A 16,627-nucleotide genomic window follows, 5' to 3' on the forward strand; every position below is an offset into this window, starting at 1 on the left:
ATACCTCATGTTTGGCAAGGGGTATGCATCTTACAACTTATATGTATAGGTGATGTATACAGCCAGTCATTATTCACCTTTTGTGAGAGAGAGATTGAAAAAAAAATTTCTTACACATGTGAACAATTACACAATAATAAAGATAATATTTATTAAGAAATATAAATCTTCACAATCACGTTAAAAAACATGTACATAATATTGTTTTAACAATATTCATAACTTATCTGTAATCATATTCTTAACTATAATACATATTTAAATGTCTAATTATCAGCTTTCACTTTAGCGGGAGGAGTGTTATCATTGCCCTCATGTTTTCGCTTCCTGTTCCCTTTACCCCTGAAGTTTTTACCCTTGTTTTGTTTAAAGTTCTTCATGTTCTTCCGTCTTTTTGCCATTTCATCAATAGTTTTTTCCAAATAGGCTTTCTCTTCATCACCTTCAATAAGTTTGAATTTAATATCAGTATCATCAATTTTTATAATACCATCAGGAATTTTCTCTGCCAATTCTTTAGCAGCATTCTCTTTTGACAGTCTTACCCAGCCTTGTGTATCACCAGAGTTAAAATCTATGTATGCAACATCTGCACCTACAACAAACAAAGTAGAAATTAAACTATTATTTGAAACATTTCATGAGTATAACATAGTAATAGATACTTAATATGAAACAATTTATTTTGTTTTATCAAAGACAATGGTTGATATTTCTGAAGATAACAGATGGTTGTAATGTCAGGTAAACAGAAACAGTGGGCTTATATTATCACAGGGTAAGGCACAATATTATATCGCTTTTTACATCAAGTACCTAACTTCCTTTAACATTAATAAAAAATATAGATCAGTATGTTTTCATACCAGAAACAGCTTCTTAAAGTAATAAAGGCATAAAAGGCATTTATTTTCTCAAAATTGATTCCTTTAGAATTCTTTTTGATGTCATTTCTTATACTACTAGATACTACTACCGCTTCAGAAACAAATGGCGCTCTGAGAGAGTGCCATTTGTTTCCGTGGCTGGGACTTTATTGTAGAAGTGTATACATTTACCCTTAAAGCTATTATGTATCTTATGAAGCCTACTAGAATTAGTTACAAGCAATCCCTTATTTCTAGTGTTATTTTGTGAACATATATTAAATTTTCATAAATGTACTGACAATGAACAGTCATAATATTTATTTCTTTAAATTTTTCTTTGAGAGACTATCTATAACCAAGCTGATATATAGCATGAACAGCACTCTTTTGCAGAGCAAACACTATATCAATGTCCGCAGCATGACCCCATAGTAAAATACCGTACGTCATGATGCTGTGAAAATAACTAAAGTACACTAATCTAGCGCTCGCAACATTCGTGTACTCTCTAATCTTTCTAACTGCATATGCTGCAGAGCTGAGTCTATCTGCTAGATGGGTAATATGTGGACCCCACTGAAGCTTTTTATCTAACGTGATACCCAAGAAGACCGTAGTGTCCACAAGTTCCAATCCCTGGTCATTTATAAGTACGTTGGTTTGTATCTCCGCTGTGTTTGGTGTAATGAACCGTAAACACTTTGTTTTTTTACTGTTTAAGTGCAGATTATTCGTCTCAAACCAACGCACTATCTTTGAGAGTGCATTGCTTACCTCGTCATCAATATCCGCACGTCGCTTCACTTTAAAAATAAGTGAAGTATAATCAGCAAACAATACAATCTCATGGCTATCATCTACCACAAACGGTAGATCGTTAATAAATATAAGAAACAAGAAAGGACCGAGAATAGAACCCTGTGGAACACCTATTCCCACAGGTTTACCCGAAGACCGTTTGCCATTTACATCAACTATCTGAACTCTTTCGCTTAAATATGATTTTAACAGATTTAGGGCTCTATTTTTCACTCCATAATGCTTTAGTTTTAGGAGTAAAGTTTCATGGTGGACGCAGTCAAATGCTTTTGACAAATCACAAAAAATGCCCAATGCATACTGTGACACTTCCCAGGTGTCAAAGATGTAAATATATATATAATATAATAATTTTTGGAAGCTATATGCTTATACTATAATTAATTTACTGATTTGGGAAACTAATTATAAGAGTGGACAATTATTTGTTTGAATTTCGGTACACTTATACTATATTGTACCAAAATTTCACAATGCTAGATTTTTACTTAATTACCTATCATATATTGAATATAGAAGATTTTTCACCAAACAAAGAAACAAATAGTAGGCTCAAGTAAAAGTTAAGAGCCTCAATACACCCAAATTGAGGGTCTTCACTAACTCCATGTGATAGTATATTAAATATAGATATTAAGTACATAACATGTCTATACAGGGTGGTGAAAACAATATGACTTTTAATTAAAACAGGATCACTACTAGTCAATCAAAATACTTTGTAATAATTAAATCGGGCGTTACATCAACAAACAAAAAACGAAATTTTCAAACAAACTAATTCCGAAAATAATCTTAACAAAAAAGAACAGCCTTTGATCATGTTTCTTCTGACCTCTACTGACCTGTAAGTACAACGCGTACGACCGGAAACCTCGCTACACGCCTTTGTCACAGCATAGTACTTACATTTCATACATGCAGGTAAGCTAGGCAAAAACGCCCGACTTAAAATCATAATCGTAATATCAATGTCAAATTTTACACAAAAACAACAATGCGCGCGCGCCTAACAACTTATTTTAAACAACGAGTTCTCATAAGGGTAGCTAGTCACGCACTGGTGGACTATGGGTAGGTAACCGGGAATAAACAAATTGCAGTATCAATCCCAGACGATTTCTTTCTCTTTCAGACATACTAATTCTTCCTATTGCGGAAGTGAATACGAACTATTAATTCTGTTTATGCATAAAAGATGTCAAATTGGCAACGTAGCATTTCTCTCTCTGTTAATACTCTTAGGCCGACGACCATACTAACAGAGCAGCTCGGAAATATTTTTTTGCTAATAATAATAGGAATTTTAGCTTTTTAGTAATAAGGACTAAATTAAAGCAACAATATTGTATTACTTCTAAGTAACCTATGTTTTCTGAGACGCACATTTTATTTTGTATGTGGTTTAAGCATGTAGGTAAATCTAAATTGTTATGGTCCGTCTAGGTGAATGACCTTATAAACGAAACTTGCGAAATCGTAAGGTATTTACAGCTTGTGTTTAAATTATAAAAGTGAAAATAATTCACTGTGGCTACACCGTTCAATGTAATTTGATGAATTAAAATTAAAGTCATAATGTCGTCACCACCTTGTATATACTAACCTAAATTTGTTAAGGCTTCCTTTATTTTTTCCCTGGTCAGTTTGTCCTTACATTCACTAAAGAACAGCACAGCACCATTTGGCAGTTTTAGGTTGTCTTTCTCATCATTTACTTGTTTTTGCTGTAAATAAAAAGTTATTTACTACTTATGTCATAAATAAATATTATGCATAAACCAGAAAACAATATACATATTTTGTAATTGTTACTACTTGGCTAAATCATATTGGTAAGTTTTGTTGGGCGAAATAAAAGGCAATCCACTTTAAAAACATATCTACAAAATAATCTGACTTATTTAAATCTTATAACATCAAGTTAAGGCTCATAATACAATATATTATTTAACACATTACTCACCTCTTTTTCCTGGGTTTTCTTTTGTTTATTCTCTTTCATTGCCAAATACTCCTCCTGTTTCTTGTTTACATACTCCTCTTGCCAGAGTATTATTAATTGTGTGTCATTATATTTCAATGAATCCTTTTCTTCTATGAGTTTTTGAGCCTGAAAATGTAACACAAATATTTTAAGAAATTAAATAGTGATATTTTTTAATGTTGTGAACCTTTCCATTTTCATTGCTAAAATGTGCAGTGTACTGTTCTTCATTTTATGTTATTTATTCTTTTCAATGGGAATTAGCAAAATTATGTTTATCCACCAAAGGTAAGGGAGTTACTTTTTTGACTTTTTATATATTTTTTATATTATAGTTATGTAAAGATTGTAAACCAAAGAATTAGAATATCATCCCCACTATCTGGATGTGTGGCAGACCTCCACAGTGCTGTTTTCAAGGAACTTTCTTCCACATACAACAAAGCTGTGGAATGAATGAGCTTCCTTGTGTGGTGTCCGGGTCTGGTTCCGGGATGATACATGGGTACCTTCAAAAACGCGTACACCTTCTTTTAAGTCTGGCAACGCTCCTGTGATTCTTTTGGTGGCTGTGATCACTTAACACCAGGTGACCTGTTTGCTTATTTGTCCTCCTTTTTTATATAAAACAAATTACTCTATCTATATTCTACATCTACATACCAGCTAGCGTTTTGTAGTTTGTTGTTGTGAATATATTAAAAAAGAGCCGAAAGAGAATGCTGCGAGTTACTTCTGCGACTCTAGCCCACAATTTGTTTCCGAAATTGACATGGTTGTAGTGCTTTAATTGACATCAAAAAGCAACTTAAATGAATAAATATTGAGAAAGTTAATGCCTTTTACCTGCTCTTTTGTTTTGAATGTAACAAAAACTGAGCCCTTAAAGTTCTTCTTCTTAGTTTGTCTGTCTTGATATCTCCTCATAATAATATTCTCTACATCATTAAATTTTTTAAAGAATGTAAGGATGTCATCTAAAACAGCATCTTTTGGGAAACCTTTAGCATATATTGTTCTGGATGAGAGTTCTTTGCGGCGTTCTTCATTCATCTCAGGTATTGGAAGTTCTGGATTTCTTCTTACTTTATTGTTATCCTCTGAAATCTGTTCTTTTATATCAGTACTTATATGTTCTATTAGTGTATAAAGTATATAATATTTATGTATACTAGTCAAAACAAAATAAGGGCCACTTGATTTTTTTGACGTCGTTAGTCATAATTTATTTTTTATGCATTCTCAAATAGCTGATTATTTATCGTGGTGTCACTTTACTTGTTTACACGCATTTTTTGAGTATTCCACTAGTATAATTGTTTAAAGTAGGGTAGTTTTTGATAATTTAATGGAACCAAGTGGTTCCATTAAATCAGAATCAAGTGATTCTACCCGATTTAAAGACGGATTTCAACTCAATCAAATTGACGATTCTGTCACACACTGTAAGTTTTGTTTAACTAGTGGCTGAATAATCATTTTACAAAGTTATGCCGAGAATTCGACGTTATATGGACTTGCCAACCGTAACTAGGGCCGTAACATTGCTTCAAGAAGGCTATTCACAGCGCAGTGTGGTGTGCAGCTGGGTTTTTCCCGGCGAGCGATCCAGAATGCTTGGAATCGTTTTCAAGACACTGAGAGACTAACCAGGAGACGGGGATCTGGCAGAGCTCGAGCAACTACCGCACAGGAGGATCGCTATGTGCGCGTGACTGCGCACAGAAAACGCTGCATCACAGCCCCCTCTTTACAAAACCGTTTGCGGCGGGCAACCGGAACGTGTTAGTGATCAAACTATTAGAAATCGTTTACACAAAGACCAGCAGTTCTCCAGAGGAGGGGAGGAATCTCTATGTCCGGCAGAAGCGAGCTGGTAATTCTAATTTACATCGAAGAGGTCATAAGACCCCATGTGATCTCATATGCATAGAGAATCAGTGCAAGATCATATCTGATGCATGATAATGCTCACGCTCATACAGCTAGGGCCACCAGAGAAGCACTAGAGGAGGCTAGTATACAGGTGTTGCCCTGGCCTGCAAACAGTCTGGATCTCAATCCCATTGAGCACATTTGGTATTTATTTTTTTATTTATTTATTATATACAGACACTTTATCACATAATATTACATTATTTTTGGTCCCTACACTAGGCGTAGCCTGTCCTGTAGGCAACCAATTTACATCCTAAGGTTAACAATATGAACCGAAAGGTTAAAAGTGCACTCTGTATATGTGTGTGTGTGTGTGTGTGTGAGGGTGGGTGTGAGTGAGTGTGAGTATCTGATTAATCATGTTACAAAGTATTAACATTATATGAATGCTAAGCTATCACTTTAAGTATAGCTTCCATGTCTGCATAAGTGAGTGTGTGTAACCATCTCTGTATTTTAAATTTGACCTGATGGACTGAGCAATTTTTAATAGAACATTTTAAATTTACCTTGTTGTATATATATGTATGTAAGAATGGGCTAAATCTACTTGCAAATGTTGTATTTATTATTGGTGTTGGATTCTTGTATGAACAGCTATCTTGTAGGTTTTTAATTAGGCAAATTCAAGATCTCCTTATGCATGCTTGTCATAACACACAAGATAAATATACCTTGGACAGAAAGAAGTTCTAAGTTTTTATATAGTTTATGTGTTGGGTATCTAATAGGTTTTTTAAAAATCACTTTAAGGACAGCTCTCTGTGCTCTTTCTAAGAGTATCATGTGTGAAGTAGCCGCCTCTCCCCATACGGTGATACAATAAGATAATACAGATTGACCGATTGCAAAATAAATGGTTTTTAGCAGATTTAAAGATGCGGAAGTGCGTAAGTTCTTAAAAATATAGATCAGCTTGGGGACTCTTTTCGCTGTTGTATTAAGATGTTGCTTAAAGTTTAAGTTTTCGTCGTCCATGACGACTCCTAAGTATTTTATATGAGTAGTTCTACTTATACTATTGCAAGGCCAGATAGAGCAACAGGACATTATTATTATTATTATTATTATTTATAATAGACTAAGCAGCTTTCGCTGATGCGTCTATATCATTTGCCATATCTATCCAAATGTTTGTCCAGTCTATTCTTAAACTGATTAACAGATTTTGATTTAACCACATCCTTGGGCAATCTATTCCATATATGAACGACTCTGTTGGTCAGAAAGTGTTTCAATGGATTTGATGATGCTAATTGATATTCTAGCTTCATATCATGTCCCCTTAGTCTAGGATTGCTCTTCCTTGGAAACATGCTCTCAAAATTTGGGACATTATAATAATTATTTAGTATTTTGTATGTTTCAATTAGATCGCCTCTTTCTCGTCTGCTTTTGAGGGTGCTGAGTCCAAGCTGTGTAAGTCTTTGTTCATACGTAAGATTTTTCAGTTCCCTAGGCAACTTAGTGGCTCGCCTCTGTACCCTTTCCAACAATTCTATATCCTTAACAAAATATGGATTCCAGACCTGAAATGAATACTCCAGTAATGGTCTGATATAAGTTTTATAGATTTTTAGAAATGTTTTCTTGGTGATGTTGAAGAATGCTTTTCTGATTAGGTACAGGATTGAGTTGGCTTTCTTCACAGTAGCCACAATGTGTGCTTCCCATTTGAGATCATTGCTTAAGATCACTCCTAGGTCTTTTTGTGTATCAACCGCTTTTAGTTGCTTATTGTCTAACCAATATGATACTCGGGGATTATTTTTTCCAATATGTAGAACAGTGGTTTTGTTGACATTCAGTGAAAGTAACCATTCCTTTGTCCAGTGTTCAATAGCTTTTAAATTTTGTTGTATATCACCCTGTTGATGTATAGGGTTCCCAAAGAACTTGGTGTCATCCGCGAATAATGAAAATGGGAGACTTATAACATTTTGCAAGTCAGTTAAGAATAATGTGAATAATATTGGTCCCAGTACAGAGCCTTGTGGTACACCGCTGTGAACAGGACGATTACTTGACATTTCATTCCCAACCCTCACGCGAAATTTTCGATCATTTAGGAAGTCACTAATCCAGACTAGCAGTTTACCACGTATGCCAAGGTGTTCTAATTTATGAAGTAGCCGACTAATTGGAACTCTGTCAAACGCTTTCTCGTAATCCAGATAGATAATATCAGTTGGTTGATGTTTGTCCCAATTTAATATCCACTGTCTAAGACAGCTGAGAAGGTTCGTGACAGTTGATCGCTTCTGTGTAAAACCATGTTGTTCTCGAATAATTATATTTTCTCTTGTTATGAATTCTCTTAAGCTGTCAACTATGATTTTCTCCATAGCTTTACACAATATGCACGTCAAGCTGATTGGTCTGTAGTTTTCAGCATTTAACTTATTTCCTTTTTTGAAAATAGGCGTAACCACTGCTTCTTTCCAGTCTGTTGGGAGTCTTCCCATTGCAAAAGACAGATCCATTATTAAGGTTACTTGGTTAATGATGGCGCTGCATTGTTGGAGCATAATAGCAGGAATATTATCCGGACCACTAGCTGTCGATTCATCAAAAGTTTTTAAAGCCTTTAGAACTTTCTCTGGTGTAAATACAATGTTTTCTAATGATGCCTGTACTCTCTCTATGTTCACATCTGGTAATTTCCCAGGTCGCTCACACACATATGCGTGTTCAAATTGATCAGCAAATATTTCAGCTACCTCTACTGACTTTGTTGTGATTTCAAATGTTTTTGGATTCATAAGAGCTGGCGGTATGTCAACTCTTGTTGATATTTGTTTTCTGACATATGCATAAAAGGCTTTTTCTCCACTATCAGCAATGTTTGATTCAAAATTGATCCTATTTTGACGTGTTAACTGTACTATTTTATTATTTATGGCACGATATTTTTTATAAGATTCATTATCTCGGTCAAGTAAATATATATTCCATTGCTTCTTTTTCCTGTCCGTTAATATACATATCTCCTTAGTAATCCATGGTTTGGTTTTACTGTAACCTTTACGATTTTTTATTTTTGGTATAAAGTTATCAATAGTAATAGAGATATTTTCTTTGAACATCCTCCATGTATTATCTATAGAGTCATTTTCTGGAATATCAGATGTGAGCAAGTATTTATTAATTGCATCATAATCACCATATTTGAAAGCTCGTTTATTGGACGTGAATTCTTTTATAACTTGACCCACCAGTTGTATCTCAGCCAACAGAATCACATGATCACTTTTTCCTATTGGAGGGTGATAATTGATTTCACTAATGAGGGACTCATCATTGCAAATAATAAGATCCAGAAGAGATTCTTGCTTGTTCCGTTTCCTGGTATTTTGATTTACCATTTGTGAAAGATTATTATCAATTATAAGATCAATAAAATTTTCGTGTAATTTATTATAGCCTGAGGTTTTTTCAATAGGCCACTTTATGTCTGGCAAGTTAAAATCACCAATTATCAACAGGTTTGAGTTTGAATTTGCAGCTTTTTTAATATTGTTGAAAAGACATTCATCAGATTTTTCCATGTTGTAGTGAGTGGATCTGTATACACAAGCTAGTAAGAGGTTAAAATTTTGGTACTGAATATCAAGCCATAATGCTTCCACTGAATCCTCATGCAACATTATATTGGGCTTAGCAATCAAGGGTTGATTATTTAGTGTATGGAGAGTATAAATTGCTACTCCACCACCTTTTTTATTTTTCCTATCTAGACGAAAGAGTGTGTAGTTAGGTAGATTTATTAAGCTGTCACTTATTCCAGTGTGCAGGTGTGTTTCGGTTACTAGTATAATTGTTGGATTCAAAGTTTTGATTTCCAATGAAAAAAGATCAAATTTAGCCGTTAATGATGCCAGGTTTGTATATAAAATTTTGAGGTTTGTTATTGGAGAGTTTACTGTGGGTAGTTTTTTGTACTTTTTATAATTTTGGGTTGTTTGTTTATGTACTTAATTGTGAGATCTTTTTCCCCATTATTAGTTCTTTCTGCAAGCTCTAATCTCAGTTTTTTTAACTGATCCCTTTGATAGGGTGTCATGTCTGATTTAACAGAGGTTGATGAAGGCAGTTTATTTTTATTCTTCAAGATTTTAACAGCATTGTGTTTGTTGCGGAGTATGACTTTGATTGGCCTGGGTTTGTTAGCAGTGGGCTTCCCAAGACGAATGGTTGTTATGAGCTCCGAGGATTGGAGCGGGACTTGAGCGAGTGCTTCCAAAACTCCAGATTTGTCATGATTTTTAGCTTCCTCTTTACCACCTGAGCTCGCTTCCTCGATACCACATGTGTGGACTTTAATGTCAAAAATGTGGGAAGGGGATGAAGTTTTCGTTTTATGGAAACAGATGTACTGTGTTTTAGTGAGATTTAAGGTGAGAAGATTATTTTGTAGCCAAGTTGCAATATTCCTCATTCCTTGTTCTGCTGTGTGTAGTGCAGTATCCCAGTTTTTCCCGTACAATAAAAGAGCTGTATCATTGGCATAACAGATGACGTCAGAGCTGGATACTTTAGTTTTGATGTAATTTATATGCAAAAGGAATAACGTGGGGCCTAATATACTTCCTTGGGGGACACCAAAATCTATTGTACTTGGATTGCTTTTCTTATGATCAACTATAACACACCGAGTTCGGCACATTAAATAGCTTTTGAACCAGTTCAGGCAATTATCTCGAATACCTAGGAGCTCAATTTACTGAAACACAGTGTTCGAAGCACAAACCATCCCTCCTCAAGAAACAGTGGTATACCTGGTGGAGAATGTACCTTCTAGGCTTCAAGAGTGCATTAGAAAACGAGGAGGGCATACGAGATATTGAGGAAAGTCACAAATCAACCAACATTTTATGTTTTTTTAGTAGGTAAGGTAGGTTTTTCCGTACGTATTTTTGCAAAAATGTAAATTTTCAGAAAAAGTGGTGAAAATTTCTTTTTTTAATTGTTTGCATCATTATTTTATGCTGTCTACAATAAAAATCAATTAATTTACCCAATTGAATCATTAGTCGACCTTTAAACCAAGAATTCATGAGAATACTGTAAAAATGTGGTGGCCCTTATTTTGTTTTGACTAGTATATATAATATATTACCTAAACGGTAATATATTAATGTTACAATATTGATTAGGAAATTTATGTTTCCTCAACAACCTCCAAACTAAGACTTGCCTATATTTTTTATAGTAAATATTTTCACAATGGTGAGCAAATTATGGTGTTATTAAAATTTATTTCTTGTTCTTCACAAATTAAAACAAGTATCAGTAAAAAGAATCATTAAATTGATTTTGATGATTATTTTTTTAAAGTAATTATTATGATTATTTTTCTTAAGTGTGTAAAAGCTGATATCTTATGTTAGAATTGCCAAACACAACTGTGTAGTGTGTGAGAGCCTCTTGCCTCTATTTAATAATAATAATAAAAGACAGACTTAAGTGGTATAACTAATTATCCCATAGAGCTGTTTAAAACTCAATAAACAAGTATACCAACCTCAAGTAATCCTGATGTAGATTTACTGAGTGCATTTGCTATAACATCAGTATCAAGAGTAAGTTTAGCAAGGCGATTAAATTTGATCATAATATCAAGGGGAACCCATCCATCATCCAGATTTATCTGCTCTTTTAGGAATTTGTCTCTAGGAAGATTCACATCACCTGTAACAAAAAAAATGTGAAAATCTGTTTTAATTTTACGTCACGGTGAACTTAGTAGTACTTCACATTTAATATCATGTATAGTAGGTACAAACTCTCTCCAATCAATTCTAACACAGTCCCCATGACACCAAATATTTTTAAAATATTTATCTCCAATTTTACATTTTGTTTTAGTTCATTTGAAGATTTTCCTCCTGTCATACACAGAAAATATAAACACACATTGTTAAACATCAAAATAATATGTTGAATACATCATCAGTTTTCACTTTAAAATACTATTTTAAAGTGGAAACGCAATAATTTTTAAGAGACTTTCTATTCCACTTACTAATGCCAGTCTTCTTTAGGAGATTATAAGTATAGTATATGTACTATCAATAATTTGCAAAGAAATAACAGCAGGCATGGAGATGGATTAACACACTCTAAAAATACTGAGACTGCAAAATTGTTTCTTGAGATCAAATCTTTTTGGTGTAAAATCAAAACACAATAAAATTTAAATTACCTATTAAACAATAGTGATATTGTTTAATAACAACTTGTCTACAGTGAGGTTTCCCATCAACTTTCTTCCACATACAACTAAGCTGTGGGATGACTTCCCTTGTTAGGTGTGTCGTGGAGTAAACTGGTATCTCTGGTGGTGTAAGAGAGTGGGTGGCGGTGATATCTTAACATCAGGTAAACCGTACGCTCGTGTGTTCTCATCCATACATAAAAAAAGCTAGTTTGCATTCGTCTTTGAGTGTGATAAACAAAACCACGTGCATGTATATGTAAACCAACTAACCAAAGTAGTACTCCACTTGTCGAATAATTGAGCTTTCTAAATCTGACAGCTCGTCGTTACTCTCACTTTGAGTATTTTCCTTGCCATTCTCTGATGCGGCTACTTCTTTATCTTCTGTCATTTCTCTGCAAATTGAAAAATAAAAGCATTTACAATTTGACTGATTACTTTGTAGCTTCTATGCTTGCAACCTGCAAGTAGACTTTGACAATGCTTACATTAAGTTTTATTAACGACAATAAAATTAAAAAAAAACAGTAAATTTGTGTTATTAAATTTAATAACTTCAGTTTTGAACAGTATTGAACAAGTAACGAGTAAACCGCGTGGATTTAAAATGGCAATGTGAATGATGTCAGTTTTTTTTTTTTTATATTAATTCGTTCTTTCGAACAGGCTATAGCCAGGGGCCTTACTGCCTTGTCGTTAGTATTTTCATTTCTTTGGTATTTATTATTTTCACTATTTTGTTTTACAAAAAGTCCAATCCAGTTTTCTCATTTCATCTTACATTATTTCCATTTTCCTTTTCCAATTATGTATATTCGATAGCGAATATTTATAGTAGTTTCTTTCATCAAATCCAATCCAGTCTTAAAGTCATCAGTTATTTTACCATTTCCGTTAATGTATAATTCTCTAAAGAATATTTTCCATATTTTCCTTTTAGTAAGTCCAAATCCAGTAATATAGTCTCTAATAATTTTCCCCTTTTCTTAAAGTCAAATCCAGTGTAATTTGCATAACTTTTTAGAATAATACCTACCTATTTACATTATCTGTTCAGTTCGCGAATTGCGCTATGCTATTACTAGTTGTATATGTACAAGTTATAACGTATTTACATAATTATAAACAAATTTACAACGTATGTATCTACAAATTACAATGTATTTACAGTACTACATACAAATTTATACAAGGACATATAAGTTGATGTGTCCTTTAATAGATCTATTACTGAGAGCGGGATTATATTGGGTGCACCATATATTTCCAGTAGCTCATCCATCAGCACAAGGCGCTGTATGCCAAAGGACGAACAATCAAAAAAGATGTGATCCAGAGACTGATCTTGTTGCTTATTACAATGGTCACAAAAAGGAGAGGAGACAATTTTTTTGCGATGAAGATGAAAATTCAATCGATAGTGACCAATACGCATTCGTGTTATTGTAGTATAGAACTTTCTGTGAGCGTTATTTTTAAACTTACAAAACCAGGGTGTGCTATTAACGGGATTATCTAACAAAGTATACGAATGAGCCTTATTTTCAACTTCTGTACAATTGTACCAATATCTTCCCCAAAGAAGAGTCATACGCTGTTTTAGATTACTTATTATATCTGTATATGGTATGTTAATGTCTAGATCTTTGCAATCAGGATATAGGGATAGATCGGATATATTAATGATAGTTCTAGCTAGAAAATCAGCGCTTTCGTTTCCTGCTACTCCTATATGGGACGGGACCCAAACGAAATCCACTTTAATATCGATTAAACATAGTTCGAACCACAATTCCTTTATAGCAAAAATGATGTAATTGATGTTAGCACTCATTTTGTTATTTGACAAACTTTTTAACACACTCATACTATCACTAACTATTACCCACTTCTTATTAAGTTGATTTTGTTTCTTAATATGCTTTAAAGCAAAAAGAATAGCGACGGCTTCAGCAGTAAAAATACTGGCATATCTATTAATCTTAAAGCCAATACCCTTCCTAATTTCAGGAAGGTAGATTGCAAAAGAAACATTATTATTGTTTTTTGCGCCATCCGTATAAACAAATTTACAATTAGACCATTCTGACAATAATACATGAACCTCCTCTTTTGAAGTTAAATTTGGATCTATTACAACATTAATTGCAGAATATTTACATCGAAAAGAACCTGCATGGCAGGGAAGTATATCATTATTCCGATGAATATTTAAATCTTGTAGAAATTTAAAAAATGAAGAAAAATCTTGCAAGATCAACAACTGTCTCTGAAATGAAGACGATTGATAAGCAATAAGATTCTTAAGAAGATTGTTCGTCGGCAAGCTATAGAGCTTTAAAATAAATCTTTCTTTAAGATAACTAAATCTAATACACAAAGGAGGAAGGTTGGCCTCGATTTGCATAGCAGCTATTGGGCTAGTTTTAAGTGCACCCAATATTGTACGCATACATTTATTTTGTATTTTATCCAGACTATTAACAATTTTGCTGTCTGCGGCGAAACAATGAAAGCCATATTCAAAATGACTACGAATAAGCGATTTATACAAAATTAACAATATTTTAGGGTCCGCTCCCCACGACGTTGCACACAAAGATTTTAATACATTATAAGCTTTATTCGCTTTAATTATAACACTATCTGTATATTTTTTCCAAGAAAGTTTTGGAGTAAATGTTACACCTAGAAATTTTATGTCACATGAAATAGGCAGTGGAATGCCATTGTATAAAATGGGAGGCAATATGATGCGTTTACGACCAATCACAAAGACTTTTGATTTGGTTGGATTTACATTTAAATTAAGATAAGAAAAGTATTGATATAAATTTACAAGTGCTTTATTAATAGTAGCGGCTAAATTAATCAGATCAACTCCCGATACATAGACGACTAAGTCATCTGCATACTGTAGGTTTACTATATTTGGCCCCAAAATAAGGTTCAATCGTCTTATGTTCATAATAAAAATTAAAGGAGACAATATTCCCCCCTGACAAACACCTAGAGAAGAAAGTCGTGGTCCATACAAATGTTTATTAAATTTTACATATACTTTTCTGTCAGTCAAAGAGGATTGCATCCAATTTATTATTTTACCTGGTATCCCTAACATTGATAACTCGTCACAAAGCACGGCAATATTTACACTATTGAAGGCACCTGAGATGTCAAAAAATACAGACAAAAGATATTGATTACTTGCTAAACATTGATGCGCATCAAGCTGTAACTGCGCTATACTCTCCCTAGAAGACCGACCTTTGCGAAAACCAAACTGATTATTAGGCAAAAGACAATTTTGTTCTATAAAGAACTCGAGACGTTGTTTTAGAAGCTGCTCAATTATCTTCCCAACACAAGACGTGAGAGCTATAGGTCTATAAGAGTCAGGTAACATTTTATTTTTGTCTGGCTTTAAAACTGGGATTAAACAGTCTGTTTTCCATTCTGCAGGAATAGTATTCTCCTTCCATAGGCGATTAAGATTATTTAAAAAGATGTTGAGACTGTGGCAATTAAGTTTTTTGAGTAAAATATATGGAATGGTATCAAGACCGAAAGATGTATCTCTTCTAGTAAATAAAGCGGATTTTAGTTCTTGTAAAGAAAAAGGCTCTATCAAATATTTATTACTATCATTAACAACATTTACATAGTTAGTTAACTCATTTGATACAAAGTCAGAAGTATACTTTTGTAGAAAATCTGGAATCCAACTATCATTCAACACACTGTCAGGAATGTAAGTTTTGTTAAATTTGCGCATGTATTTCCAAATTGAAGACAAAGGAGTACAACGATTAAATGAATTGCACAAGCCTATCCAGCTATTTCTTCTTTCACTTTTTAAGATAAGTTTTTTTAAAGCCCGCAATCTCTTAAACTCCACATAATTTTCATCAGTGGAGTTGTTTTTAAAATTAATGTAACCATTTTTTGCATTTAAAACTGCTTCTGTACACCTCTGATTCCACCAAGGCGACCAAGGATATTTAAAAGATTTTTGTGAACAAGAACTAGTAGCATTATTACTATTAGAACTTTTGGAAAACAGACAGCTAGGGATTGACTGCTTGGCAGCAGAAAGTAAAATATTACAAAAGGAATTAAAAGCATCTATTGAAGATAAAGTGTCAAATTTAACATCATCCAAATAAGAAACAACTAAGTTACTATACATATTCCAATTCACCTGCTTATAATTAGGGTGAGTGGGCAAATGTAGATTATTACATAATGTGTTTTGCAAACTAATACTATCACTACTTACTGCCATTTTTATTATTACAGGGAGATGATAACTACTGCCCAGAGGACTGTCAATAACTGACCAGTCACATAAAAGAGCCAAAGATGGAGTTACCAAAGTCAAGTCAAGAGCATTAGGACGCCAAGATGGAGATCCTATTGTGGTAGCTTGACCATTATTCTGAATAACAAGACCATTCTCATCTATAACCTCTAAAACATCTTTACCTCGAGGCAATGTATCAACACATCCCCACAACATGTGATGAGCATTGAAATCACCTGTAAATATCATTGGCTCTGGAATGGACTTAATTAATCTGTTTAAATTGTTTTTATTAAATGGAGGATTTGAATTGGAAGGACTGTAAAAACTCACAATACTCAGTTCTTTGTTATTAATTTTAATTTTAATGCAAACATTTTGTAGAGCACTATCATAATATGTATTTATGTTAGAAAATGTGATATTATTATGAATAAAAATTGCTACACCATTGTGTTTATTACCACAATCATTCCTTATTGTGTTATAGC

The 16,627-nt window shown here is 33.5% G+C and overlaps 2 protein-coding genes across 3 annotated transcripts in view; one reads left to right on the forward strand and one right to left on the reverse strand.

Annotated features, from left to right (window-relative positions):
* LOC126979898 (endonuclease/exonuclease/phosphatase family domain-containing protein 1-like) overlaps nucleotides 1-16,627 on the forward strand; it is a 301,297-nt gene that overhangs the window by 212,129 nt on the left and 72,541 nt on the right. The gene's annotated exons all lie outside the window — the stretch shown is intronic.
* Nucleotides 107-12,455, reverse strand: LOC126979910 (la protein homolog). The gene is made up of 7 exons (XM_050829501.1): nucleotides 12,322-12,455; nucleotides 12,104-12,228; nucleotides 11,138-11,304; nucleotides 4,522-4,782; nucleotides 3,655-3,801; nucleotides 3,295-3,415; nucleotides 107-595 (listed from the first exon to the last, which is right to left on the reverse strand). Exons 2-7 carry the CDS (start codon nucleotides 12,222-12,224, stop codon nucleotides 267-269), a joined length of 1,146 nt encoding a protein of 381 aa, XP_050685458.1. The 5' UTR covers nucleotides 12,225-12,228; nucleotides 12,322-12,455; the 3' UTR covers nucleotides 107-266.

Source organism: Leptidea sinapis, chromosome 4, assembly GCF_905404315.1.
Source record: "Leptidea sinapis chromosome 4, ilLepSina1.1, whole genome shotgun sequence".
Classification (NCBI taxonomy): domain Eukaryota; kingdom Metazoa; phylum Arthropoda; class Insecta; order Lepidoptera; family Pieridae; genus Leptidea; species Leptidea sinapis.

Bases quoted from the DNA above. Each gene is read 5' to 3' on its own strand.
- LOC126979910 (XM_050829501.1), bottom strand. From the start codon at position 12,224: ATGACAGAAGATAAAGAAGTAGCCGCATCAGAGAATGGCAAGGAAAAT. The intron at 11,305-12,103 runs GTTAGTTGGTTT...TTTTTGTTACAG, and splicing joins ACAAGTGGAGTACTACTTTG to GTGATGTGAATCTTCCTAGA. The intron at 3,802-4,521 runs GTAAAAGGCATT...TTACATTTTCAG, and splicing joins CATTCAAAACAAAAGAGCAG to GCTCAAAAACTCATAGAAGA.